Source organism: Dioszegia hungarica, assembly GCF_025882075.1.
Source record: "Dioszegia hungarica strain PDD-24b-2 chromosome Unknown MKK02contig_2, whole genome shotgun sequence".
NCBI classification, from domain to species: Eukaryota; Fungi; Basidiomycota; class Tremellomycetes; order Tremellales; family Bulleribasidiaceae; genus Dioszegia; species Dioszegia hungarica.
This window is the reverse complement of record NW_026515766.1, coordinates 74168-97454: the sequence shown is the minus strand read 5'-3', so window position 1 is coordinate 97454 and position 23287 is coordinate 74168. Positions and strand designations below refer to the sequence as shown.

At 56.2% G+C, this 23287-nt stretch overlaps 9 protein-coding genes across 9 annotated transcripts; 5 read left to right on the top strand and 4 right to left on the bottom strand.

The window, feature by feature from the left end:
• Window positions 1-309: 309 nt before the first annotated feature.
• On the top strand, window positions 310-2669 carry MKK02DRAFT_39379 (kinase-like domain-containing protein; the record flags this gene model as incomplete). Its single annotated transcript, XM_053090565.1, has 15 exons — window positions 310-356; window positions 398-451; window positions 484-562; window positions 595-657; window positions 689-696; window positions 729-828; window positions 884-955; window positions 1052-1211; window positions 1263-1318; window positions 1374-1383; window positions 1456-1615; window positions 1838-1987; window positions 2052-2097; window positions 2155-2276; window positions 2519-2669. 15 exons carry the CDS (start codon window positions 310-312, stop codon window positions 2667-2669), a joined length of 1278 nt encoding a protein of 425 aa, XP_052948878.1.
• A 987-nt stretch (window positions 2670-3656) lies between these two features.
• On the bottom strand, window positions 3657-5213 carry MKK02DRAFT_29236 (uncharacterized protein; the record flags this gene model as incomplete). Its single annotated transcript, XM_053087759.1, has 4 exons — window positions 3657-3958; window positions 4169-4767; window positions 4904-4961; window positions 5033-5213. The coding sequence occupies 4 exons, from the start codon at window positions 5211-5213 to the stop codon at window positions 3657-3659; spliced, it is 1140 nt and encodes a 379-aa protein (XP_052948877.1).
• Window positions 5214-5646: 433 nt separating this feature from the next.
• MKK02DRAFT_29235 (uncharacterized protein) lies at window positions 5647-7151 on the bottom strand (the record flags this gene model as incomplete). The annotated part of the gene is made up of 6 exons (XM_053087758.1): window positions 5647-6119; window positions 6169-6339; window positions 6451-6621; window positions 6717-6800; window positions 6912-7070; window positions 7103-7151. The coding sequence occupies 6 exons, from the start codon at window positions 7149-7151 to the stop codon at window positions 5647-5649; spliced, it is 1107 nt and encodes a 368-aa protein (XP_052948876.1).
• A 519-nt stretch (window positions 7152-7670) lies between these two features.
• On the bottom strand, window positions 7671-8423 carry MKK02DRAFT_29234 (uncharacterized protein; the record flags this gene model as incomplete). Its single annotated transcript, XM_053087757.1, has 1 exon — window positions 7671-8423. One exon carries the CDS (start codon window positions 8421-8423, stop codon window positions 7671-7673), a length of 753 nt encoding a protein of 250 aa, XP_052948875.1.
• A 993-nt stretch (window positions 8424-9416) lies between these two features.
• On the top strand, window positions 9417-12334 carry MKK02DRAFT_39376 (clathrin light chain-domain-containing protein; the record flags this gene model as incomplete). Its single annotated transcript, XM_053090564.1, has 8 exons — window positions 9417-9468; window positions 9515-9586; window positions 9638-9834; window positions 9900-10213; window positions 10384-10481; window positions 10734-10832; window positions 11621-11856; window positions 11903-12334. 8 exons carry the CDS (start codon window positions 9417-9419, stop codon window positions 12332-12334), a joined length of 1500 nt encoding a protein of 499 aa, XP_052948874.1.
• A 392-nt stretch (window positions 12335-12726) lies between these two features.
• Window positions 12727-13478, top strand: MKK02DRAFT_29232 (uncharacterized protein; the record flags this gene model as incomplete). The annotated part of the gene is made up of 2 exons (XM_053087756.1): window positions 12727-12957; window positions 13005-13478. 2 exons carry the CDS (start codon window positions 12727-12729, stop codon window positions 13476-13478), a joined length of 705 nt encoding a protein of 234 aa, XP_052948873.1.
• Window positions 13479-13971: 493 nt separating this feature from the next.
• On the top strand, window positions 13972-15066 carry MKK02DRAFT_29231 (uncharacterized protein; the record flags this gene model as incomplete). Its single annotated transcript, XM_053087755.1, has 5 exons — window positions 13972-14008; window positions 14054-14253; window positions 14305-14686; window positions 14838-14977; window positions 15004-15066. The coding sequence occupies 5 exons, from the start codon at window positions 13972-13974 to the stop codon at window positions 15064-15066; spliced, it is 822 nt and encodes a 273-aa protein (XP_052948872.1).
• A 140-nt stretch (window positions 15067-15206) lies between these two features.
• Window positions 15207-16496, bottom strand: MKK02DRAFT_39373 (ribonuclease H-like domain-containing protein; the record flags this gene model as incomplete). The annotated part of the gene is made up of 7 exons (XM_053090563.1): window positions 15207-15329; window positions 15542-15703; window positions 15783-15871; window positions 15994-16026; window positions 16076-16164; window positions 16360-16402; window positions 16460-16496. The coding sequence occupies 7 exons, from the start codon at window positions 16494-16496 to the stop codon at window positions 15207-15209; spliced, it is 576 nt and encodes a 191-aa protein (XP_052948871.1).
• A 239-nt stretch (window positions 16497-16735) lies between these two features.
• On the top strand, window positions 16736-18241 carry MKK02DRAFT_39372 (AhpC-TSA-domain-containing protein; the record flags this gene model as incomplete). The annotated part of the gene is made up of 6 exons (XM_053090562.1): window positions 16736-16852; window positions 16898-17290; window positions 17492-17611; window positions 17667-17731; window positions 17964-18071; window positions 18199-18241. The coding sequence occupies 6 exons, from the start codon at window positions 16736-16738 to the stop codon at window positions 18239-18241; spliced, it is 846 nt and encodes a 281-aa protein (XP_052948870.1).
• Window positions 18242-23287: the final 5046 nt, after the last annotated feature.

Here is a 23287-nt window from a genome sequence, read left to right as displayed (position 1 = left end):
CCGATGAGGAGCCAGCAGGAGCTGGACGTTTTGGCGGAGCCTTAGGCGCTGACTTGGCTGGTGCCTTTGCCGGTGCGGCTGCCGGTGCTGGTGCTTTAGGTGGCATAGCTGTGGGTGGCGGTGATATGGGTGGACGAGAAATCTGGCGAAGTTGCCCAGTCGGAAATTCAATTTACGTCAGCCGGAAATTTTAAATTCCGGGGGAGTATCCGGATATCGGTCAGATCCGACTCCGCCCCGGACATGCTGTGGGGGTGGTATCTTCATACTGCCTTTGATATCATACATCATCTATAGACAGCTAGCAAGATGGACAATACACCCAGGCAGCTCTTTCAGACCCCCAGTAACGTCTAGTAAGCTTTCCTCTGCTTGCTTAGCTCGTGCTGACCCGTAGCGTCCTCCAGCAGCCATGGCAGTTCGTCAAGGAGCTCGGCCAGGGAGCGTATGGGTATGCCCTCCTTTAGACGTGACTAACGACAGATGCGTCTCCTCTGCGCGCCATGCGCAAAGCGGCGAGACATGTGCAGTCAAGAAGGTCACTAACGTGTTCACGAAGAAGGTGCGTCTAACGGCCGAAGGGAGCTGATGTAGATTCTGACGAAGCGGTGCTTGCGGGAATTGAGGCTTCTGCATCACTTTAGGGGACACAAGAATGTGAGTTGGTGGTTGGACGAGCTGATGATAGATTACTTGGTGAGGACTGACCATGATGTAACTGACTTTAGTCTGTACGATATGGACTTGGTCTTTGACCCGCCCGGGTCGGGCATGTTCAACGAGGTCTACCTTTACGAGGAGCTCATGGAGGCGGATCTTCATGCTATCGTCAGTTGTCGAAGGTGCTTGGTTGTGACCCTCGAGCATATCAGCTGATGTCTAGATCCGCTCCGGTCAACCCCTCTCAGACGCCCACTTCCAGTCATTCATCTATCAAACCCTCTGTGGGCTGAAAGTAAGTTCCCTTTCAGCTTCCCAATCCCTCTACTTCTATGCTTGATACTCCTCACATTCCGTGCCGATACCGCCTAAAGACCCAGCTGACAGGCAGTACATCCACTCCGCCAACGTCCTCCACCGTGACCTCAAACCCGGGAACCTCCTTGTCAACGCAGACTGCGAGCTCAAGATCTGCGATTTTGGCTTGGCGCGGGGTTTCCAGCCTGGCGCGGCGCAGACGGATCAGGGCGCTGCCGGGTATATGACTGAGTGTGAGCCAGCGTTAACCTCCCGTCGGTAGGGACGGAAAGCTGATGGGGCAGATGTCGCTACGAGGTGGTACAGAGCTCCGGAGATCATGTTGAGCTTTGCGAACTATGTGAGTTGTCGTGTGTTTATGGTGGTCGACAAGGCACGTGTAGCTGACATGACAGACATCAAGTAGTATGTGGTTCCATCATTCCACTGCGCGACTTCCAGGAGATGTTGAGATCGTTCAATGAGCTGATCATCTAGTCGATACTTGGTCCGTCGGGTGCATCCTCGCTGAGCTCCTCGGCAACAAGCCGATCTTCAAGGGTGAAGACTATGTTGACCAGCTCAACAAGATTCTGAACTATTTGGGGACGCCAACGGAGGAGACGTTGAGGCGGGTCGGGTCGACAAGGGCGCAGGAGTAAGTCTTTTCCTAAGGTCAAGAACTTTCCCCTACTCTGCCTCGCTCTCGACTTCACTCCGCGTATGACCTCTCTACTCTCTCTCCACTACACCTCGTCTTTTCCCACGAAAAAAAGCGATATTTTTTGTCTCTCGTATTACTTCCACCTCCGCCTCAATCACCCTTTCTCGCCCGCCAGCTATCCGCTTGCCCCGCCGCGCAGCTAAAGCTGACCCTTAGATACATCCGGTCCCTCCCCATCAAGCCCAGAATCCACTTCAAGACCCTCTACCCCAACGCCTCGCCTACCGCGCTTGACCTCCTGCAGAAATTGCTCGCGTTCGACCCGGCCAAGCGGCTTAGCTGCGAAGAGGCATTGGCGCATCCTTAGTAAGCTCCGTTGCTTCTTCTCCTTCTGAGCAGACACTGAGATGGGCTAGAGCTTACGGTACAGTCTGTCGGTATGGCACGACCCGGCCGATGAGCCCGTATGCGAAGTGGTCAGTTTTGCAATTCCAGCACGGGATAGTCAGGAATGATTTGGGCTGACCCATCAGCCGTTCGACTTTAGCTTTGAGAATGAGAATGAGACGGCGGGGATGCGGAACTTGATTATCAAGGAGGTGCAGACGTTCAGGCAGTTGGTCAGGAGGCAGACGGCGCCGGTTCCGCCTAGAGGGTGAATACTTCTTGTTGATTTCTGCGTTTGGAGTGGTCGGTCTCGTCTGGACAAAGGGGAAGCAGGGCGGTCGGAGGAGGTCGGACGTGCAGGCTAAGAAGAGCCGAAGGTCTCGGAGACGATAGAAGAGGCAAACGAAGATTCGGCGGGTTCCAGGCCAAAGAGTCAAAGAGGAGCAGCGGGAGTTGGCGTTCAGGTCTGCCCGAGCCAAAGTAGAGGACACAAGCTGATGCTTTACTTAGTCACGACCTCCCGCCTGCCCCTCCGCCCCCTCAACAGCCTCACGCGGGCGTCGGTCCGGCGTTCGGAGATGAGGATGTCAATACGGGCGCGGACGCTCTGGAACATCCCGGAAGTGCGCTGGAGAGGGAGTTGGGGCCGAGGCAGTTTTGAGGCATTGCGGGCGGAGGTGGGAATGTGCGAGATCTGGCGGTCATCAGGATGTGGGGAAGTGTTGATGTGGCGTGGTTGATGAGTGGAATGTGCGGAAAAGAAGCGGTGTTTAGGCGGGAGTCTTGTGTGATCTCAGCCTGGACTGAGGCTGGGGAAGTAGTGGCATGCTGAGGTAGAGCGGGTAGAGCGGACTCGGATACTCCTAGCTGTCTGGATGCGCTTAGTAAATCCTGCTGAGACTGTACTGGATGCCCCGTGTCTCTTATATCAAGACCCACCCATACCTAGTCTGACCGGCAACTGATGCCCCAGCTGACAAACACCACTTAAGATATGCATCAGCCCTCCAAATCCCTAATCAACTCCAAGATCTCCTCCCCCTCTCCCTCCGGCATCTCCTGCTTCAACCTCCCCGCCCACGCCTCATCCTTCCCAAACCCCCACTCTGGTCCAGGCCCCTGATGCACTCCCGCCCACAATACAAGCTGACGTTTCAACCACCCCATCTTCTCTGGCGTTTCCGGTCCGCCAATAAAGCCCCCTCCTGCCCCGCTTTTACGTCCCATCTTGCCCGCCTCCGAGGCAGTCTGCGGCTGGAGTAGCAGCAGCGTAGCGAGAAACGACACTCTTGGAGGAGGGAACGCTACTTTCTTGACCTTCGCCCCCGACCCCGCTGCTTCGTCCCCTTCTTCCCTCCACTTCAAATCAAACTCTCTCCCAAAGATTTCGGCGCTCCGTTTTCGTTCCGACACATTCGTGCCCCGAACCCCGGCGAGATCCTCCACGCCCAGCGCGAGGAGGTGGGCGTACAGCGGGGTCGAAGCTGGTATGAAGGAGAATGCGGTGCGGAGGGACGAGGGGGAGAGGGGGCGGAAGAGGGTGATTAGGGATAAGAGGAGGGAGGGGGGGTGGAACGGCGCGTTTTGGGGAGTGGTGGCGTCTAGCAGCTGGAGAGGTCAGCTTGGTCCACTTTTGACTGGTTGCCAATCAGGCATGCAGTGGGAGCTCGAGCGATAGGTGTCCAGAAGAAACCGTGAATGGGATGATGAGGGAGAAGAGCCATCTTCGCCGAAATGAAAGGTCACGTACCAGCCTCAAAATTCCCGCGCAAATCTCCCTGACTCTACGCTTCTCACTGCTCTCCACATCGTCCGCTGCGCAGAACAACAACCCCGCACGGATAGCTTTCAGCGCAAGAGACGCATCGTCCATCTGGAGTGTGGTCTTGACGCTGCGGTCCCGGCTGACGTAGGGCTGCGGGAGTTGTTGCAGGAAGAGAGGGGACCACGCTGGGATGTCAGCTTCAGTCATATCGCGTGCAAAGTGGGCGAGAGCTGGGTGGAGGACACTAGACAGGCGGGGAATGAATGTGAACGGTGGGGGAGTGCCGGGGTATACCCATACGCCCCCAGCTTCCTATTGCCTACACCAAGGTGGAGACGCCTCTTGAGGGGAGAAGAGCGGATAGGCCAAGAAACACCCGAGGAGCTAGGACTCACATTCATTCGGATGCTTCGCCAGATGCTCCCTCTGATCCTCCCTCCACATCTCCACAAACAGCCCCAACACCTCCCACCCTTTCCCACCAATAAACTTCTCTCCTTTCCTCCCCATCGCCTCTTCCCGCTCCCCCTCCCTCTCCTCGTCTTCTTCCTCCTCCACTTCTTCCTGCTCTTCCTCCTCTTCTTCCTCTTCGGGCTGCACCACCGCCGTTTTACTTGCCCTCGGCCTGCCCCGTCCCTTCTTCCCACTCTCGAGCTTCACAGCCCCCGCCCCCAACTTCAGCTCTCTTTCCACCTTCACCAGCGCATCTTCTTCTTTGCCCTTCACTTTGTATTCCGCCAGTAGAGCCCAGACGCCGGAATCGATCGCGCGGCGCATGAACCGGCGGACGGACCGGTCGATGCTGCCTTTGGGGGGCTCGTCCCATGTGAACCAGTCGGGGTCTTCGGCGGAGTGCGAGGTGACGGAGGGTAGTAGCGGAGCTAAGGCGGAAGGAGAGAGAAGGGAAAGGAGGTGGGAGAAGGTGCGGATGGCGAGGGGCGCGAGAGGGGGATCGGACGTTAGAGTCAGGAAGAGGAGGAGATGGAGGTGCCGCCTGAGGGGTTAGCTGTAACTCTAGATGCAGATGCTGAGCTGAGCGTTCGATCGAGTCATGGGTATGATAGCGCCCGGAGTAGCCTGGTCGGACAAGAGACCGAGGATCAAGGGGAGAGGAACAGGAAGGAACGTACTTAGTAGGTAAGTGATACTCATCCAATACCTGGGCCATCGAATGCAGAAATACCGCAGCTGCCCAGTCAGCCCATCTTACCTAGATCCAGACCAAAGCTCAGTCGTCTGAATAGATCGAAGTGACGTACGGTCCTTCTCCTCGATAGGAGCAGATATGGTCCCCTCCCAAGTACTAGGGATGACCTGTAATTTGGTAGGTCGGACAGGACCGGCGGGTCTCCCACCGTTCGCGCTGGCGCCGGGACCGGTGCCTGAGCTTGAGCTTGAGCTCGGACCAGCGAACGCATTGCGATTTCCACTGCTGACCATGATGGCCTTTTTGTCAGCGCAGTGAGCACTGAGGTCTAGATGGAGAGAGGTGATGCGGAAGACAGCTGCATTGTTATTGCAAGCCTGGACGCGTCGACGCGCCTGCTTGGTTCAAGGAAAAACTTTGTCGCTCCGCATTCCTCAAAGTGACCGTGGGTGGCACCGAAAGTGGCGGGCTGGTGGCGACAGATTGAAGCGGCGAACCGAGCCCAGCGGCGAGTGCGCGAAGTTTTTGCCTCGCGTACAGGATATGGTGGATCAGGCAACGCTGACTTTGCTTCGAAATTATTCTAAAGCGAAGGACAGCGAAGGGCAGAGTCCTGCGATCCATCGTTATAGTTTATGGTGCTAGAAGCTTGCTACGCAGGCTAAATCACTCTCAGTAGGGAAAATGGCAGATCAGAATATCCCCTGTCTGCGAAATGCATCTAGACTACTCATCCATATATGAACTCTCTGGAATCCGATGCACACTCCGATGTGTTCCGTTCCTGGACCTGCCGGGATCACCAATATCGGCCCGGCGTCGCCATGCAGAGCTCCGGGCGCTACCGGACGAACGTGTACCATCGCCCATTATCAGATCGCCGAATATTCTGCTCAGACCAGGCGGAAGCGATGACACGGGGCCACGGGTGACACGCCGTGTTGGGTGAATCTCGGTGCCGTTGAGTGTGACACCGCTTGGCGTAAAGATCAGCTTATTCGCTCCCGCCTCGAGGCCGAAATGATCGTCGTTGATGGAGAAGCCGGTCCGGTCGGTATCGACCTTGAGCGTTCCCCAGTCTGTCACGTAGTTATCGCCTAAAAGGTAGCCGGACTGATCTCGGTCGATCGTGAACTCATGCTTGTAGTAGCCTAGGCCGACCACTCTGCCCCGACTGTCGCGCTCCACATCGCTGATAACTAGGACGTTTCAGCTGCAGGTATCCGCCGAAACCGGCAGAGCACTCACAGCTTTTGTAGACCAGATCATCTCCGTCGGTATCCGAGCTGTCAGATCTCCCAGACCTCGAGCTCATGCCCGACATGGAATCACGCGACTTGCTTGGCCTGTCGCTCGGCTGATCATCGAGGGTCAGAACAGGGCTGGGCAGAGGGGCGCGAGACTTCCGACTGAGGAAAGCTGTAGTGGAGCATCTGGACTGGTCTGATGATACGATCAGCCCGGTACATATGAATGAGGTACCACTGGTCAGCTGCGACAAGCACCCAGGGAAAGAAGAAGCACACTTACACCAAACTCCGGGTACCGGATTCGTTGAGCCTATTCCTGTAGACAGCATGTCCGACTTGCATGATATGTTCTGAGAATCACCCTGTCGTCTGAGGCAAAATTCGCTGTTAGGTGGAAGCGCGTCAGATCGTCGACTGGGGGTGACCGCGGTGTTTGTTTCAATCATACTATCTGGCGCCATCAGCTCAGTCAGCGCATAAGTATCTGGGCCCTCTAATTCCTCAGATCGGCCTCGTATGAACACTACATATGGTGTATCAACTCACAAAAACTGTCCGTTTTCGTCTGACCTCGGCGATCCGCTTCGTCTGTTGTCGATCCAGAACTCCGATACACCGCCCGCTCCGAATCTGAATCCGAGCGGGAACTGCCTGACAGGAATGAGTTGTAGTCCGAGCTATATGACGAGCTAATATCTGAATAAATTGATATCAGCTCTGCTTGTGCAGAGCTGGACTTACCATCGCCTCCGTCTCCGTTTCCGTGCTCATCACCTTCCCGCTCGGAACGCGTATCCGAGTACGCCGTATCCCCGGTGTCTAATCCATCCGAGTATAGCGAGGAGCCGTAGCTGGAGCTATTCGATGTACATGTGTCGGACAGCGCGGAAGACGGAATATCTCGCATCAGCTCGAGGATGACGAGGACCCACATGAGTCGGTACTGTTGGAGTGGGATTCTCCGTCGTTTGTGTATACCATAGTGAGCAGAGCGCCAGGCGAGATAGGTGTTAGGTCAAACGTAGGCTGCGCAATGGCTCAGCAGCGAGATTTAGATAAGTGAGTGTGAAGTGAGAGTTACTGCACAGATCCTCATCCATCTCAGAATACCTAGGGTCCACGGTCAACGGTGTCCGATCCCTGTGGCTCTAATACGCGTATAAGACGTGAGACTAGCCTGGAACACGGGTACAAGAGCGGCTGATTCAGTATCTGGGGTGTTGTTGACAAAGGACCTGATAGCTGCGACTTGTGTTGCAGTACAGCACGGGTGACTTGATCAAAGGTGAGTATGATAACACGTACAGATCGCTAGCCTGTCAGTCTCTCGACGACTATCGCTGTCTCCGGGCTGTCATGTCTCTGGGGTCAAGTGGCGCTTTAGTACATCAAAATGACATCAGGTGACAGAAGCAAGTGGCAGATCTACTTGCTCTTTCACAAAGTCCCTGGGTCGGCGGACGTCTGATGTGTATGCAGCGGATGAAGCACTAACACTGCTCAGACCGGACCGTGAGCCAACACAAACGCGCATCCTCTATCCCCGGCCTCCTCCCTCAAGTCCGGCTCCGCAACCTTCACAGTCCCGATCACGTCACTCCTCCCCTTCACGCCGCCAATGTACACCGTAAACTCACTCACGCTCACCCTCTGCAGGCTGGCGAGTGAGGTACCAAGCTGGCTCATTGCGTCTGATATGCTCGATGTCTCCTTCTCCTTGACATGCTTAGCCGAGCCGAACCACCGGAGTGTTCGCCGGAATCGGTTGGAAAGGTCTTTCGGAACGGACAGACTCTCTGTTGGTAGTGGCGGTCTATTAGCCGCGCTGTAGCACGTCAGGAGGGGTGAGATATTCCCTCGAAGCATCTGCCACATCCCTGGGCGTCCCACCCAGTGCACCCCAATCTCGGGATAGGCTTGCGTGAGCTCGTGCAAGGCTTCACGTACCTCCGGAATGCTGATATGTTCGCGGTTGAACTGGTGTCCCTTGCCTTCCTGCTTGGACTGAAAGATAATATGGCTCAATGCCGGAAATGTCTTCTTGTCCTTGTCGTCGACCTTCAACTTGCAGAGACGAACGAACCCCTCTGTTTGGTCGAATCCAACTGCGACCTGAGTGTCGATATCCACTGCGCGCGGGCCGTGGGGGCGACCATCTGGGGGATCGTCCAGATGCCCTTCCATCTGGCGTCGTTGTTGATGAGTGCTTGGTCTGCCAGCGCCTTGATAGTCTTGTCCTGGATGATTGACCATATGTTCTTCTTGGGCGGACAGTGGATGACGGACCGTAGATTAGCCGTGGATAGGGAAAAGCACCTGCCGCTCGGACCATGCCCCGTGGCGATGTCATTTACTGCCCGTCCGACGCCGTGGAGGCGCTGTGATTATCAGTCTCTGTTCAAAGTGTCAAGCGATAAGACCTTACCTCGTTGACCGACATCCATGACCTCTGCGCGTCAGTCATCAGAAGGGAGTCGGAGGGACTGAGAGCGACCCGCCAGGGACGGGCGGTGCCCTTGGACGAATCCGAGATGCCAGTAGATTCTGGAGAGCAGCTTGTCGGAGAGATCTTGGAGGGTCTTCGAGGACATCGTTGAGTATATGTGAGAAGAGAAAAGCAGGGTACAAAAAAGAGACAATGCTGACATCAAGGAGGTCAAGGTGGGTGGCCTGTGGCCAGCAGGCCCATCCCCACGCCTTTTGGCGTCGAGCTGAGATCCTTTCTCGGCAACTCCTTTCTGTCAGACAGCTTTTATACCGCGATATGTTCCATTTTTACCCCAAAACTGGCTAAGTCAGTATGTAGTAATGATGGAGACTCAGTCCTACGGAAGACCCTACAGACCATCGTCAGATTCTCAGCGACATCGGAGCTCAGCATGCTCAATCCTCACCCGGCACGCCTATATTTCGGCCACAATGTCAGCTGGGGCATTCGTACCACCTTATACCCCATCAGTGCGCTGTCATGATGGAGTCTTCGTTCGCGTTAGACAAGATCATGGCATGTATTGATGGGCGAGTCAAATCGAAAGAAATCGAAACCAGAAATCGAGTACCCCCTCACGGTTTAGTAACACGGAGAATTGCGGCGTTATCTCCCAAATCCCGCATTCCTTACCCCGGCCTTCCCCGCCGCGCCTCAAGCACCGCGTCCACGCACTAACCCATATACCTTCTCTCTCCTCGGCCTATACTTCCACTCTATACTTACCTTCTACTTATACCCTATCTACTCAGCTCACCATGTCAGACGACCCTATGGCTGACTTCCTCGCTCGCGAAAAGGCCGCTCTCGGTGTGTCTTCCCCGCAGGCTGACAGAAGAAAGAAGCTGATGAGCAGGGGACGACGCGGACCTCTTCTCTTCGGGCCAAGCACCGACCGCTCCTAGCGGTATGGACTTTGCCGCTTTTGGTGAGCTTGATGTTTGTCGCGGGCTCGTTGGACGACTAAGCTGACAGGTAGACGAACCGCAGTCCGCTCCTCCTGCGCCGGTACCGGCTCCCGGACCCAAGGGTATTGATGCCTTCCCCGACCTGGATGACGCGCCGCGTGGGTCTTCCGATGTCAGGGTGACAGGAGCGAGCGGGACGGATGATGTGGAGAGGGAGCAATTCGAGAGTGCTTTCCCGGACCTCTCGGGAGAAGTTCCATACGAAGCTGTAAGTTCCCACTCGCTCAGCTTTTGCGGCCCGCCCTTGATGTCGGGCAAAGAGCTGACCTCCAGCCCGCCAAACCAGTCTTCAACGCCCTCGCTCCCCAACCGTACGGAGCCTCACCCTACCCCGCCGCCCCCTCACCCGCCGGCGGTCGCTCCGGGTCAGTCCTCCCCGCGCCGAGGTTTAACAACACCTTGCCGGCCCAAGAGGAAGATACCGAGCCGATCAAGGCGTGGCGCGCCAAGCAGGCGGAAGAGATCAAGGGGCGGGACGAGAAGGATCGGAAGAGGAGGGAGGAGATGAAAGATAAGGCCGAGAAGGGGATTGATGCGTTTTATGAGGAGTATAATCGGGTCAAGGAGAGGAATATCAGGGAGAACAAGTGAGTTGGGGTTCGGGCTGAGTGGATGGAGTGGGAAGTGTGGAGGTCGTTTCGGAGAGGGAGTGAGGAGGGGCGCTGAAGGAAGCTGGAGGGAGTTGGCGAAAGAGAAGGACGATCCCTCGACTGGGTAAATGATCGCCTGGGCGAGGGCAGACAGCTGAAACCTGCAGGGAGTCCGAATCTGCCTTCCTGGAGAAGATGACCGAGGGGATCGCAAAAGGAACAGCATGGGAGCGGGTCACCGAGATGATCAGCTTGGAGAATTCGCGTAGGTCATGTTCCGCTTCGGATTCATATCAGCTCCCCTGCTTTTTTCCCTTCTAGCTATCACTTCCCCGCTTTTCCACCCGATCGATTGTCGGATACGCCCTACTTCTTCTGTCACCCATCTCGACCAGTACTCCGATCCCCTCCTTCTCCCGTCCAACAGTCTCTACCCATCTCCACACCCTCCCTCTTCCCCTCCCACACCTCTTTAAGCTCCTAGCACTATATCCCAAAGGATGAAGCTGACAGCGAGAATCCAAAACCATCCGCCCGTCCGTTCCCGGCGGTTCCGACCTGCAGCGGATGAAGGAGATCCTCCTGGCGCTCAAGCGCGAAGGGGACAAGGCGCCCGGTGCGGCTGGGTTCTAGGTCGGTGCGGCATGAGTTGCGGGCGGGGCGGGAAAAAGAGAAGAGAAGAGCGGAGGGGACGAACGGGATGTGACGGGAAGGAGGGAATGGGGGTATGAGGCGGGCCGGGGTGTTTTGTGGAGAGACGAGGGGGAGCGAGGGGGATGGGGAGATGGAGTAGAAGAGCATGAGGGCCAGGAGGAGAAGGAAGGGGCCGATTTGTATGTGAGAAACCTAGATAGATCGACAAAATGATGAGCTACTCTACGATATCAATGAGATACGATATGATTACGCGTTACTGATCTGTCGTCACTGACTGCTGCTGACTGCTGATTTTTGATTGTGGACTTCTGGTGACTGCGCCTATACAAACCCTCGGCCTAGCGATGTGTACCATACTCCCGGCCCCGCTGATCTGTGCGTCGATCAGAAGGGAGAGCTCACCAGAAGGTGCCGATGTGGCTCTGAAGCTGGACGGTCTGTATTCGGTCCCCTCATGTACGCAGAGCAGAATGGCCCAGCAAGCACTATCTTGCGATCCTTTACGTTCGAGCCCCTGGGATATCCTTTCGGGATTGCTGATGCCGTTTCAGTGAGTCTGACGGAGTCAGTAGAGATATCTGGGGGTCTCGCCAGGCCCCGTCCACTTCGACTTGCCATCATCCCACTCATTTGCCACCCTCACAATTCGCGACTTTGCTGAACCTTGACATTCTCGAATCAGCTGCGGACAGCATGAGTCGGTGCCATGATATTCTCATGGCTGCGTCTCCTTGCTGACGCTCTTAGACAATCAAGGAGCGGAGGAACTCCCCTGGACGGACGGAGCGGGAAGGGCAGCTACGACTCGGACTTTGCTCGACACGGAAACCGAAACGCTGGCGCCCTTCTTCACTGATCCCCAGCTCAAGATTACCTATGAGGACTCGAAGGTTTGCTACAAGGAGGAGGTCTCCGCTTCCGGATCCGGAATGACATTGGACCAGTTGCGGACCTACGGTGATCAGAACGCGGCGAGGGAATTCGTGAGTGTCACCGTGGCCTCGTGCGGGCTTGAGCTAAACTTCCTAGGTCAGAGGAGTCGTGGTGTCCCTGCTACTGGCAGACACAGACCTGGCACAGGCCCGATCTGACCCGACCTTGCAGGATCTACGCACGGTCGTCAAGGCGCTACGTGACGAAGCTGCCAGATCCGGCTGCAACATTGCCAAAGTCGAAGCTCATCTGACTGACGTCTCTGTTGGGACGCTGCTGCTGTACCTCAGGGCTGTCCAGCGACACCCCAAGCTCGCGTCGGGTATGAGCAGCATCGTCTTCAGCGAGACTGCAAAGACCAACCCTGAGTCCGTCCCATCTGACCTGATCTGGAGTGCAGACATTGATGAGAGGATCTCAGACGTGGCGGGCCGGCTGGCGCCCACGGTGGGCCTCATCGCTGACCGGATCGATAATCCGCGGGCGCCAGGACCTTCCGGGATTTACAATACTTTCCGTGGTCTATGATCGTTGATGTTGATTGGTACATGTACAACTTGTCATTGCTTATCTACTTTAGAAATCTGCTGTCGCTCGCAATGTTCTGCTCTAGATGTGCCAGCAGGTGAAGCCTGACCCACAGCAATCAAGGGCAGGCCAGTCTACAGCACAGAAGGGCATCGATCAGGTGCCCACTATTGCGATAGGTGTGACCTGGGTGCCTCCAGTTGATCCAAGAAACCTAGCGCTCCTTTTGCATTCATCTCCTATATCTTCCTTTGGCCTGAACCAGCTCAGCTTGCGCCTTGGGCGAGGAGCCCTGGGTGGCATCCCTGAGCCATCCTGACTTTCTACCCCTTACTTCGTCCTCTTCCCAAATCAGAGACTGATTCGATTGATCCCGCCAGGCCTGTTACGCGATGGCACCCCCGATGCTCCACTTGTCTGCCCCCCGCCGACCTACAGCGCACCCCAAGACCTCTGCGCTTTCATCTGGTGCGTCGACCGGCCTTCAGCCAGCCGATATCGAGCACAAGTACCCTAGCCTTACGGACTTGACAGGCGACCCCGGATGTGCCGACTGGGCCTCGATCGAGATGAATGAGGCTGAATTGCGGAGATTTAGGTCTCTCGATCTCACAAACACATACGTGAGCGCCTCCTCACTAGCGTGCTCGAGCAATCACTGACAGTCTAGGTCAAAGCATGCGTCACAGCCGCAGTTGTTCAGCACGCACTCGAACGCAACACTCTTCTCGAAGACTTTGGAAGCGGAGGATCGATGTGGACCCTAGCTTCGGTGACTGCGTCTCTATTGGCACACGCAAAACGTCGCGCTAATGACGGTACGGAGAGGTGCAGCTCGGAGCTGAGGAAGAGTCTCACGTCTCTCGACACTTGTCTGCGGGCGGCCGAGGAGAGCGCAGTTGTCAGGGCATACACGGTCAAGCAGCTGAACAACAAGGTCAAAAGCTTTGAGGAGCTCAGGAAGTACATCGCTCGCCAGAGAGGCAAAAAATACTATCCCTGGAGGTTTGCCGATGACTTCAAGATTCACTCGTCCTGTCGGAGCGCTACCAGCGAAGTTGCCCGCCGTATCACCGAGATCTACACGGACTGCATCTGGAAGGGAGAAGCGCTCACGGCCAGGGAGTTGTGGTTTCCGCAATAGATCCGTTGCGTGTGTTGTAACCATGAGGATCTGTGCTATCGCGATGATATGCATACCTCTCGCTGTTTGAGACACTCACCGACCAGGTTACTAAACGGAGACACTCTGCTCGGTCCCCCGGACAGCTCAGGCTTACGTTCAATTCCTGCTCATTCGACATACCGGGAGACCTCACACCTCGTGTACTGCCACGGCCTCGATCCGATCAATGCTCCCTCGAGTTGTGGGTCTCCTATGTCATGACCACCCAGCGGCAGATCACAACCGTCGAGACGGAATGCAGGCACGTCTCTGACAGCTCGAGTACGCTGATCCATTGGCCTGTACAGCCTTGTACGTGTAGCGTTTCCTCCGCGTGCACGTGACTCTACTTTCATGAGCTGACGGCCAGGCACAGCCCAGCATATCTGGATGTAGTCCTAACCACCCACTTGTTGTGTATACACCTCATCTCATCTCTTCCACCCACCATCTCACCAATCTCTTTAACACAATGTTCAAACATGGATCCACCATTCCCTTGGCAAGACGTAAGTAATCCCTCTGTTCGAGAGTGAGCGAGTCTGATCATGCAGACTTCACGGGCATAGAAATGCCGAGACAGAGGTCGAGAGGCCGTGTCTGCAAGAACCATCCCCCTTCCTCACTGTTCAGTGGAGCACCACCCACTCTCGATGACTTCATGGGGAAGGGCATTTCGAAGAATACAACGAACAGCGTTCCCGAAAGTCTCATGTATGACTTTAAGCGCAGCCAATCCACGGGGATGGAACGCGTTAGTCCGGGATACGAAAAAGACTGGTCGACCGGTAGCTGATCAGTATAGATCGAGAAGGTCATCTCTGGGTGGATCATGCAGCAAGGCGACGACAATCACTCTGTCTGGAGACTGTGTGATGTCACTGCGGAGTTCCTAGCCCGCATGGAGATCACTGACAACATGGACAACATGGCGGAGCACTCATCCACCGCGGCGGACAGGCAGTTACTTCGGAACGCCTTGAAAGAGGAGCTGGAGCCTTTCATCGAGGGACTGCAGAGTGTCACTGCGTCAAAGAACGCCAAGAAGAGCTGGTGGGAGAGCTCGAGGTGGCGCAGTCAATCGAAGCAGGAGATTGCGCTACGAAAGGCTGCAGGCCTAGATGGAAGGGCGGCGTCGCTCGCCAAAGTGCTGGAAGGCATGAGCAGGAGCGTAGGCCGTGTCACGCGTGAGACAGGGACGGTGCCTGTTGACAAGACCACACACGTGGAATGATTCATATACCTATGCAAGCATCGTGTTCTGTAGCTTTCCCAGGCTCTGCTTGAGTGTCAGCTCGTTGTCAGCGCGGAGTAAGAAAAGAAGCGCTGAATGCAGAGCGCTCGGACGATGCAGTGCTCAAGAAGGCAGATCTAGAGGGAAGAGCAGGGTCACCCCACAAGGGGCTTCACGACATGACTATGGTCATTCGGTATCTGCGCTATACAGGCTTGCCACGTGGGATTCTGCCATGAGTGCAGTGAGCAGGTAGGCACTTCAGTACAGAGTCGACCTTATCCGGTGCGGCGAGACTCCCAAGATGAGCGCACAGTATATGCTTACAGGTGATACGATGATGAAGCTACCTTGACGCGATGATCAGCATCCCCTCATGTCCTCTCGCCTCTCCTCTATCACTGTGTTACCCCTCCAACCTCCCCTTTGGCCTCCCTGACTTGCTTCACCGGGCGCCACCTCGGAGACAGTATCTACCAATACCACTTGGCGTAGCTTGGGGGCATCCCCGAGATCTCTCCTCCCTTCGCGAGCAATGTCTCGTACTCTTCTCGTACGGTCAGGAAGATGTCGATCGAGGCTTTGGCGTCTTCGATCTGGGTTATCAGCTGAATCCTCTAGATTTGCAACTCCACAGGAGTTGATAAGCTGAAGTGAGGAAGATGCACAGGCTTGGAAGGTGAGTGGATCCGTGAAAAAGGGTGAACGGATGTCCGACCTAGCGAAAGAGGAGAGGCAGGAGCATGCGTGTAAAATAGGGAATGGTTGAGGAGGTGGTGCAGCCAAATGAAGTCATAACAAGACGTACCGGATCATGCACCCCACCCTGAATCTCCTTCCCCAACACCTTCGCCGTCATCTTCTTCAGACTCGGCAACTCCCCCTCTCTATCTATCCCCATAAGTTTCCGAAGGGGATAGTAGAGGGCTGTATCCCGGACGTCCTCGTACGGGTGTTGATGTTGAATAGCCTATCCGGGTCAGCTGATACGCTCTTCCACATTCAGGTTAATCCCGGAAGCGGTGGTGCCCAGGCAGCTGCGGACGTACAGCGAGGTCGTTAAAGACTGCATGGCCGATGATGATCTTCCCTTCTAGGACCGCTTCTATTTTGGGTTGGATCTGTTCGAATGTCGGAGCTACAGCGTCAGCCTCGCTCTGTCTGTTCCTTTCCCCCTATGCTCTCCTTATCGCCCGATACATGTCCCCTCTGCAGGAGGCCTCCTTGAAGCGCATATTGTCATGTAGAGAGATCACTCACCACCGTCCAGATCACCAGGCTTCAGACCCGTTACTGAGCGGTCAGCTCCTTCCCTCGAGCATGTTAAGAGAGAGAAGCTCACTATTCGTCACCCAGCTGACTACGTTTTTGGGATGGACCCAGACATGAGATAGGAGGAGGACCTCGCCTTTGTAATCTATGATGGCTACTCTGCATCATCAGCTCAGTATCTTCAGTTTCAGGCTGTTCAGGGGCTGGTCATCAGAAATGTTAAGTGATGGAGGTAAGAAGCGGGCAACAACTGGCAGGTCTGAGGGCAGAAGGTGAGAGGGGCGCAGGACACGCGGCATGCGAGCCTCATACTCTGGAGCAGGATCGAGAATCATAGTGAGCCCAGAGACCTACTTGGCGAGTGCGGACCCACCCCGGACAGAGACGGTCTCGCAGTCTGCACCGATCAGCTCGAGCTTATCCAACAAGCGCAACTGACAGCTGAGGGACGTACCGATCCCGACGTACTTCTCCAAGGGCGGGTACTCCATCCTCTCTATCCTCTACTACCGCAGGATGAATGAAGTATAGACGAGAGAAGTATGGTCAACGCTCAATCAACAATGGGTGTCCAAAGCGGGGAAGCTGAAGCGCGAAATGAGGAATGTGGTGCCCCGCACAGACCCCCTCACCCGTCGCATCGTCACAACAACCTTGATGACAACACCCATACTCTCCCTATTGCCTCTCCTCGCTCTCCTATATCCTCAAGGTACTCGCTACAGCTAAGATGGCGCCCAAGAGCAAGACAGAAAGCAAGAAGGCCGACGCGGCTCCTCCGTCTAGGCGGTCGGGGAGGTTGGCGGGTCAGGACGCGTCGAAGGAGAAGGAAGAAGTCGGGAGCAAGGTACGCCCTTCTCGCTGGGCCGGGAATACTATAGCTGATCCTCAGCGCGCCGCCGCGGACGATAAGCCCGCTCTATCATCCAAGAAGGCCAAATCTACCCCTGCGTCCAAGGGAGCCAAATCCAAGGTCACGTCCAAAAAGGCCTCGGCCTCGGCAAAGACGGACGCGATTCCCGAGTCCAGCGAGGAGGTCGATGTCGAAGCTGCAGACAAGGCCGAGGCGGAGGCGGACGAAGCGGCGGATAAGAAGGAGCTAGCGTCCAAGAAGGAGAAGGAGGCCGAGGCGCCCCAGGGTGCGGACCCAGAGACGGATGGGAAGAAGGTGATGAAGCTGGGGGACAAGTTGCCGAAGGTGACGTTGAAGGATGAGGAGGGGGAGGATGTGGAAGTGACGGGGCTGGCGGGGGAGAGGGGGGCGGTCTTGTTCCTGTATCCCAAGGTGAATCTCCGCCCAGGTTCTGGGTCATGGGAGAAGTGAGCGAGCACGATGAGGGGAAGGACTGGGGTCGAGGGGGAAGAAGTGAAGACAGGGATGAGCGGGGTCAGTGAAGGAGGGAGGCATAAATGCTCCTCAGCGGAGAAGAGGCGCAAGGCCTGCGATACTAGTCAAGCGAGCAGCTAGGACCCAGCTGACACCCAGGCCAACACCCCAGGCTGCACCAACCAAGCGTGCGGCTTCCGAGATGCCTTTGACGAGATCGCCGAGCTCGGATATGATGTCTATGGCTTGTCGAGGGACGGTCCCACCGCTCAGAAGAACGTCAGTTGCCTGGCATTGATTGTTGGTGTAGACGGGCAACCAGCTGACTCCACAGTGGAAAGTAAAGCAGAAACTTACCTACAAGTTGCTTTGTGACCCAGAGTCAAAGCTGATCAAGCGGTACGTTTATTCTCCTCCTCAACTCCTTCTTCTTCACTCGTCTCTACAGCTCTCTGACTCCTTCTCACTTATACCCTACTCTTCTCCTCGCCTCGTCACTAGCACAGGTCGCCTTCCCTTCCTTCCATACTTGGAACCGAGACCCCTCTCCTGCTCTTTCAACCACCCCACCTTCTCTTTCGTTCCTTTCCCTTTCGCCTAGGTCACACCGTCTGGACAAGCTGACTCCCAGTCTCGGCGCCTTCGTACTCCCGAAAAACACCAAGCGCTCCCACTTCATCTTCGAAAAAGGAACGGGCAAGCTCGTCGAGGCCAAATACGGCGTCAAGCCTGCTGATGAGTGAGTATCTAGTCTCGACCTTCTCTCTCTCTCCCCGCTTTTCCTTCATGCTTCTGCTCCTTCTCCCTTCTCATCTCCTCTCCGTCGTCAATACGCATGGCAGCATAGAGCAAAGCTGATCATGCAGCCCCGGGAACTGCTTGAACTTCATCAAGGCGCATCAAAAGTAATCTTCCTCGGCTGTCTCGCAGTCGAGTGCAGAGGAGAAGTGAGTATAAGACTCAGCTGTACCACCCATAACGACGCTGGGTGATAGCTGATTTGCCAGATGAGAAGATGGAGAGGCAGGATCTGAGATGAAGTCACAATCAAGAAGAAGGGGCTACATGAGGTCTGTCTGTCGATAATGGTTCATGTATTCCGGGTATAAGAAGTCACTTTCCAGCAGGGTAAGTGGAGCTCGTCAATGCTTACCCTCGTATGACGGTCTAGGGTCCTCGGGTTCTCGATACTGATCCTACTGATTATCGGCGCGTCCATAAGTCCGAATTTGCCTAACAAGGAGGAAGGAGGCAGAGAAGGGCAAGTCGACCATAGACCCCTCCCCCATTGGCGCTGGGCTAACTCTCGGCGGTGACGTGTCAGGTTGAGCGCAGGCCTCGTCCGTGGTCATCCTGGATCGAGATACGTTGCTGACCGCTGATCTATTGAGCTGAGATTTTAGCTGCAGGAGAACTCTTGGGGTGAGCTAGCAGAACCGGAGCCTTGGTGCTGGCGGTACCGTTCTAACACCTTCGGGCGGATTCTGCAGACACTACGCTACTTGATTAGGACAAGGTAGATCTTAGCACTAAGTGCCAGACTAGTGGCTGTCAAACTCAACTGACGAGCTCGCGAGTACTGAGAGGTGCTGTCAACCGGAGAAGAAAGGCTATCCGAATGATGTGAGGTTCAGAGACGAGGGGCGATCGCGGTTCCAAAGAACTAGACATTGTCCCAAGGGACGCTTGTCTTCCTTCCTCAGCGTTGACTCTGTTCTCCCTTCTCACGGCCTGACACAGCTTATATTGAGATACTGGGCGGGTCGCACCTTGAGCGATCGGAAGGAAACTACGACATGCATACTTGCGATACGAGCACGGTACGCTGCTTTGCTACCTGAAAGACAGATTGTAGTGTCTGATATGGGTACTCTCTAGAGTGCTGGGGTCTACTCAGCACATCTATCTATGTTCTAGAGGTACAAAGAGAAGACTACAAGGTATGGCTAAAAACTTCTATAAGGGTCCAAAGGGGACGATACGTAACGCTAACCATACGTAATTACGACTCACCCCCTCGCCTGCAGGACCAGATAACCCCCTTACTCGCGCAGCCCTAAACCCAGCCCCTCAACATGCTTTGCCAGCTTCGCTCCCGCCAGTGACTTTGTCAACGCGTCCGCCGTATTATCATCCGTCCCAATCTTCACCAATCTGACGATCCCATCCTCCCCCATGCGCCTGATGTATCCAGTGCGGATCTCGAAGTGCTTGGTTGAACGGTGATCGTGAGGGTGCTTAGAGAGGATGATTGCACTGCTGTTGTCGTTGTAGATGGTAGTGGGGAAGTCGGCCATTTCAGGGGTGAGACCGATTTCGAGGAATAACCCGCGTAGGAATTCCGCCTGCCTAGTAGCGTCGGTGGCGGCGAGGACCTCTGCCTGCGTAGACGACAGGGCCATGGTGGATTGGAGCTTGACTTTCCAAGAGAGAGGTCCGGCCCATTTGAAGAAGTGACCGGTGGTAGACCGACGAGTTTCTAGGCATCCTCCCCAGTCCGCGTCCGAGTAACCCAGCATCATTGCTCGTCCAGCTTCCGCATCGAAGACGAGGCAATAGTCGCTTGTGCCCCGCAGATAACGAAGAAGATGCTTGGCCGCCTTCCAGTGGTCCAGACTCCATTTGCTGATGTACCGGCAAAGGAGGGAGGCGGCGAACGCGAGATCCGGACGAGTGATGGTCGCGACGTAGAGGAGGGCGCCAGCCACTGCCGGGTACTCGACATGGCTAGCTTCCGCATGCTCCTCATCGGTGGCGAGCCTGGGCTTGAAATCGCTTGGCAAGGGCGACTTGGCAGGGCTGCACGTGTCCATCCCGTACCGCTCGAGCAGCGTCTCGATGTAGTGAGACTGGGACAGGTAAAGCTTCTGCGCCGGGCGGTCGCGGTAGACCTGGATTCCGAGGAAGTAGTTGAGTTCTCCCCCATCCTTGCATTCGAAGCGGGCGTTGAGCGCGGCTTTGAAAGCAAGGAGATCCGCCTTGTTGTTGGAAGCGATCGCCTGATCGTCGACGTGCACCAGAAGGAGGATGAGGGTAGTGCCTTTGCGATAGACGTATAGGCATGGGTCGGCCGCCGTGGGGACGAATCCGTATTCCCGGAGGAAACCATCTAGCGCCTTGTTGAAGAGATGGGGAGATTGCTTCAAGCCGTACAGCGTACGCTTGAGCTTGAGTAGCTTGTTGGCTGGTATACCGCTACCTTCCGGCGGGCGTACCCAGATATCGCGGTCTATCTTCCCGTTGAGGGATGCGCCGACGATGTCCGTTTGGTGTACCTCGAGGTCGAAGAAATTGACCAGGGAGACGAAAGCGCGTAGCGTGTCCTTGTGGGCGACGGAGGCGAACAGCTCTGCGTAGTCCCGTCCAGCGATTTGCTTGAACCCCTTGACGACAAAGCGAGCTTTGTATGCGGAGACCTTCCCGGTGGCACCGTCGATCTTCTCCGTGTACACCCATTTCCCGTCCAACGCTGCTTGGCCGTTATCGTCCACCAACTCCCAGACGTCGTACCGCTCCATCTTTCCCATTTCCACCTCCATCGCTTCTCTCCATAGGTGATACTGGGGAGATCGCCGGGCCTCTTGGTAGTTTTGAGGTAGGTCGAGGATGGTAGCGGCGGCGAGGGCGTAAATGATGAGCTCGTCGGGTGCAGTGGAGACGGTGGTGGCGATATGGCCGTACCGGATAGGAGGGACACGGTTCCGGTGAGATTGCCGGATACCTTCCTGAGGTACCGGCTCGGGACTAGGGGCTTGTTCCCGCTCGTATGGGACGATGGCCCAGTTCCGCCCTCGCTCCGGCTGGTCCTCCTGCTCATCATTGCCCTCTTCCGCTTCCAGTTCTACCACCTCGGACACCCCCTCCGGCTCATCCTCCACCACCAACAGCGCCGGAGCTTGGTCGACCGGAGGAGGCGAAGGAGGCGGTGGTACGACAGGAATGACCGGAGTAGCGTGGAAGATGGGCTTGACATCTCTGGACGTGACGACTTTGGATGTGTTGTCCAGTAGAAGGCGGTGATAGGAGGTATTCTGCTCGTATCCGACGAGGCGAGCAGGAATGAAGCGAGGATCGAGCTTGGACGGAGAGGTATGATCCCGGACCATGACGGGACAGCCGAATGGGAGGAGCTTGGAAATGTTGATCTGCTTCCCAGCCCATATGTCCTCGGCCGTCTTTCCATCCGCGACGAGAGTGGTACGATTCCGGAGGTAGACCGAGTAGTTGAGGGCTTCGCCCCAGAAGGCTTTGGGGAGGGAAGCATCGGCGAGGAAGGTCCGGATGTCATTGAGGAGAGTAAGATTTCCTCTCTCTACCCGCCCGTTCTGCTCGTGCGCCCCGGGTGGTGTGAGGACATGTTGTATCCCCTTCTCCTTGAACCACACCGACATTTCTGTTGAGATAAACTCACCCCCTCGGTCTGAGCGGACGGTCTTCACGGTGGTTTGGAGTTGATTCTCGGCCAGAGCAACGTAGTTCTTGACTTCCTGGAACGCCTGGCTCTTTTGCTTGAGCAGAGCGACCCAGATTCGACGACTATAGTCGTCATAGCAGAGGAGGAAGTAACGAGCGCCGCCAAGAGTAGGCTCGGAGGCCGGGCCCCAGAGGTCGATTGAGACCTTCTGCAGCGGTTCCGTACCGCGGTTCTCGCTCGGCGGGGTAGGTAGACGAGTCCCTTTTCCACCGATGCAAGAGATGCATGGTACTCCCCCATCTACGTTCTTCTCCCATCCTTCAGGCAGCCGCCCCGATTTCCCCAGACGTCGTACATCGTTGGAGTTAAGATGTCCGAACCTGACGTGCCAAGAAGGCCCTTTGTCAGCGCGAGCTGCCAAAGCGAGGGGAGATGGGGAAGGCGAGATGGATTGGCGTACGGTGTAGAGTCCGCTGTCCAGCTTGCCAGAGAGGATGGTTTCACCGGCCGGGGTGACAAGACGACAGTGGTCGATGTGGAATTCCCAATGGAAACCGGGCTCGCGCCCAAGCTTTCGGGCGGAGAGGAGATTGTGGGAGATGTCCGGGGCATGGTACGCATCCCGGAAAAGCACCTTGCCGACGCGCATGTCGCCGACGGCGTGGGCCAAGATGACCATTTTGTTGCCGAGGCGGATTTCCACCGGCTTGTCAAGCTGCCGGACATTGCACAGCAGCGAGACATCGTGCACGATGTGATCCGTGGCTCCCGAGTCGACGACAAGCTCGGTAGACTTGTCGGCGGAGACCGCGACGTTGGCGCTGACAGTCACGAGGAGGACGAAGGCGGAGGAAACGCTATCCGAATCGCTGTCGTTGAGGACAGGAGACGTAACCGCGATATGGGCGGCCTTGGGCCCGGAGGCATCGGCCCGACGGAGGAAGCTGGAGACGCACTTGTGCGTGGGGTGGCCGTGACACTGGCAGTCGGCGCAGTACTCGTCCGCCTCGCCTCCCTTGAGCTCCTTTCCGTCTTTCCCAATCTTCCTCTTCCTTTCCGTCTTGGTCTTGGGCGGCCTTTGCGCGATGAACGCGCGAGTCTCGGTCTCTTCCTTGACCTTGATGGTGTCCATCCCTTTGACAAGTTGGCCGACATCCGTCGCCACCTCTCCCTTTTGCTCCCGCCTCCGCCATTCCAGCTTGACCTGCCGGATCACCTCCTCGCCATCCACCTTGTCCCCGCTGTACACCTTGGAGCTGACGGCTTGACTGAGCGAGGTGGGGAGAGCTAGCAGCATGCAAAAGCCTTCTTGCATGCGCATAGCTTCGGCCGCCGTAATGCCCGGCGTCCGGGCGAGAGCCGCCCTGATTTCATCAAAGGCGGCGCGGATCTTGGCGAGACCGTCGAGAGGAGAGACATTCTCGGGGATGCGGATCGACCAGGCTTCAGCGGAGAGCTCGGCCTGGCGGGAAGAAGTAGTGGTACCGTACTCCTTCTCCACCCACTTGAACAGAGCGTGGGGATCCGCATTGAGATAGTCG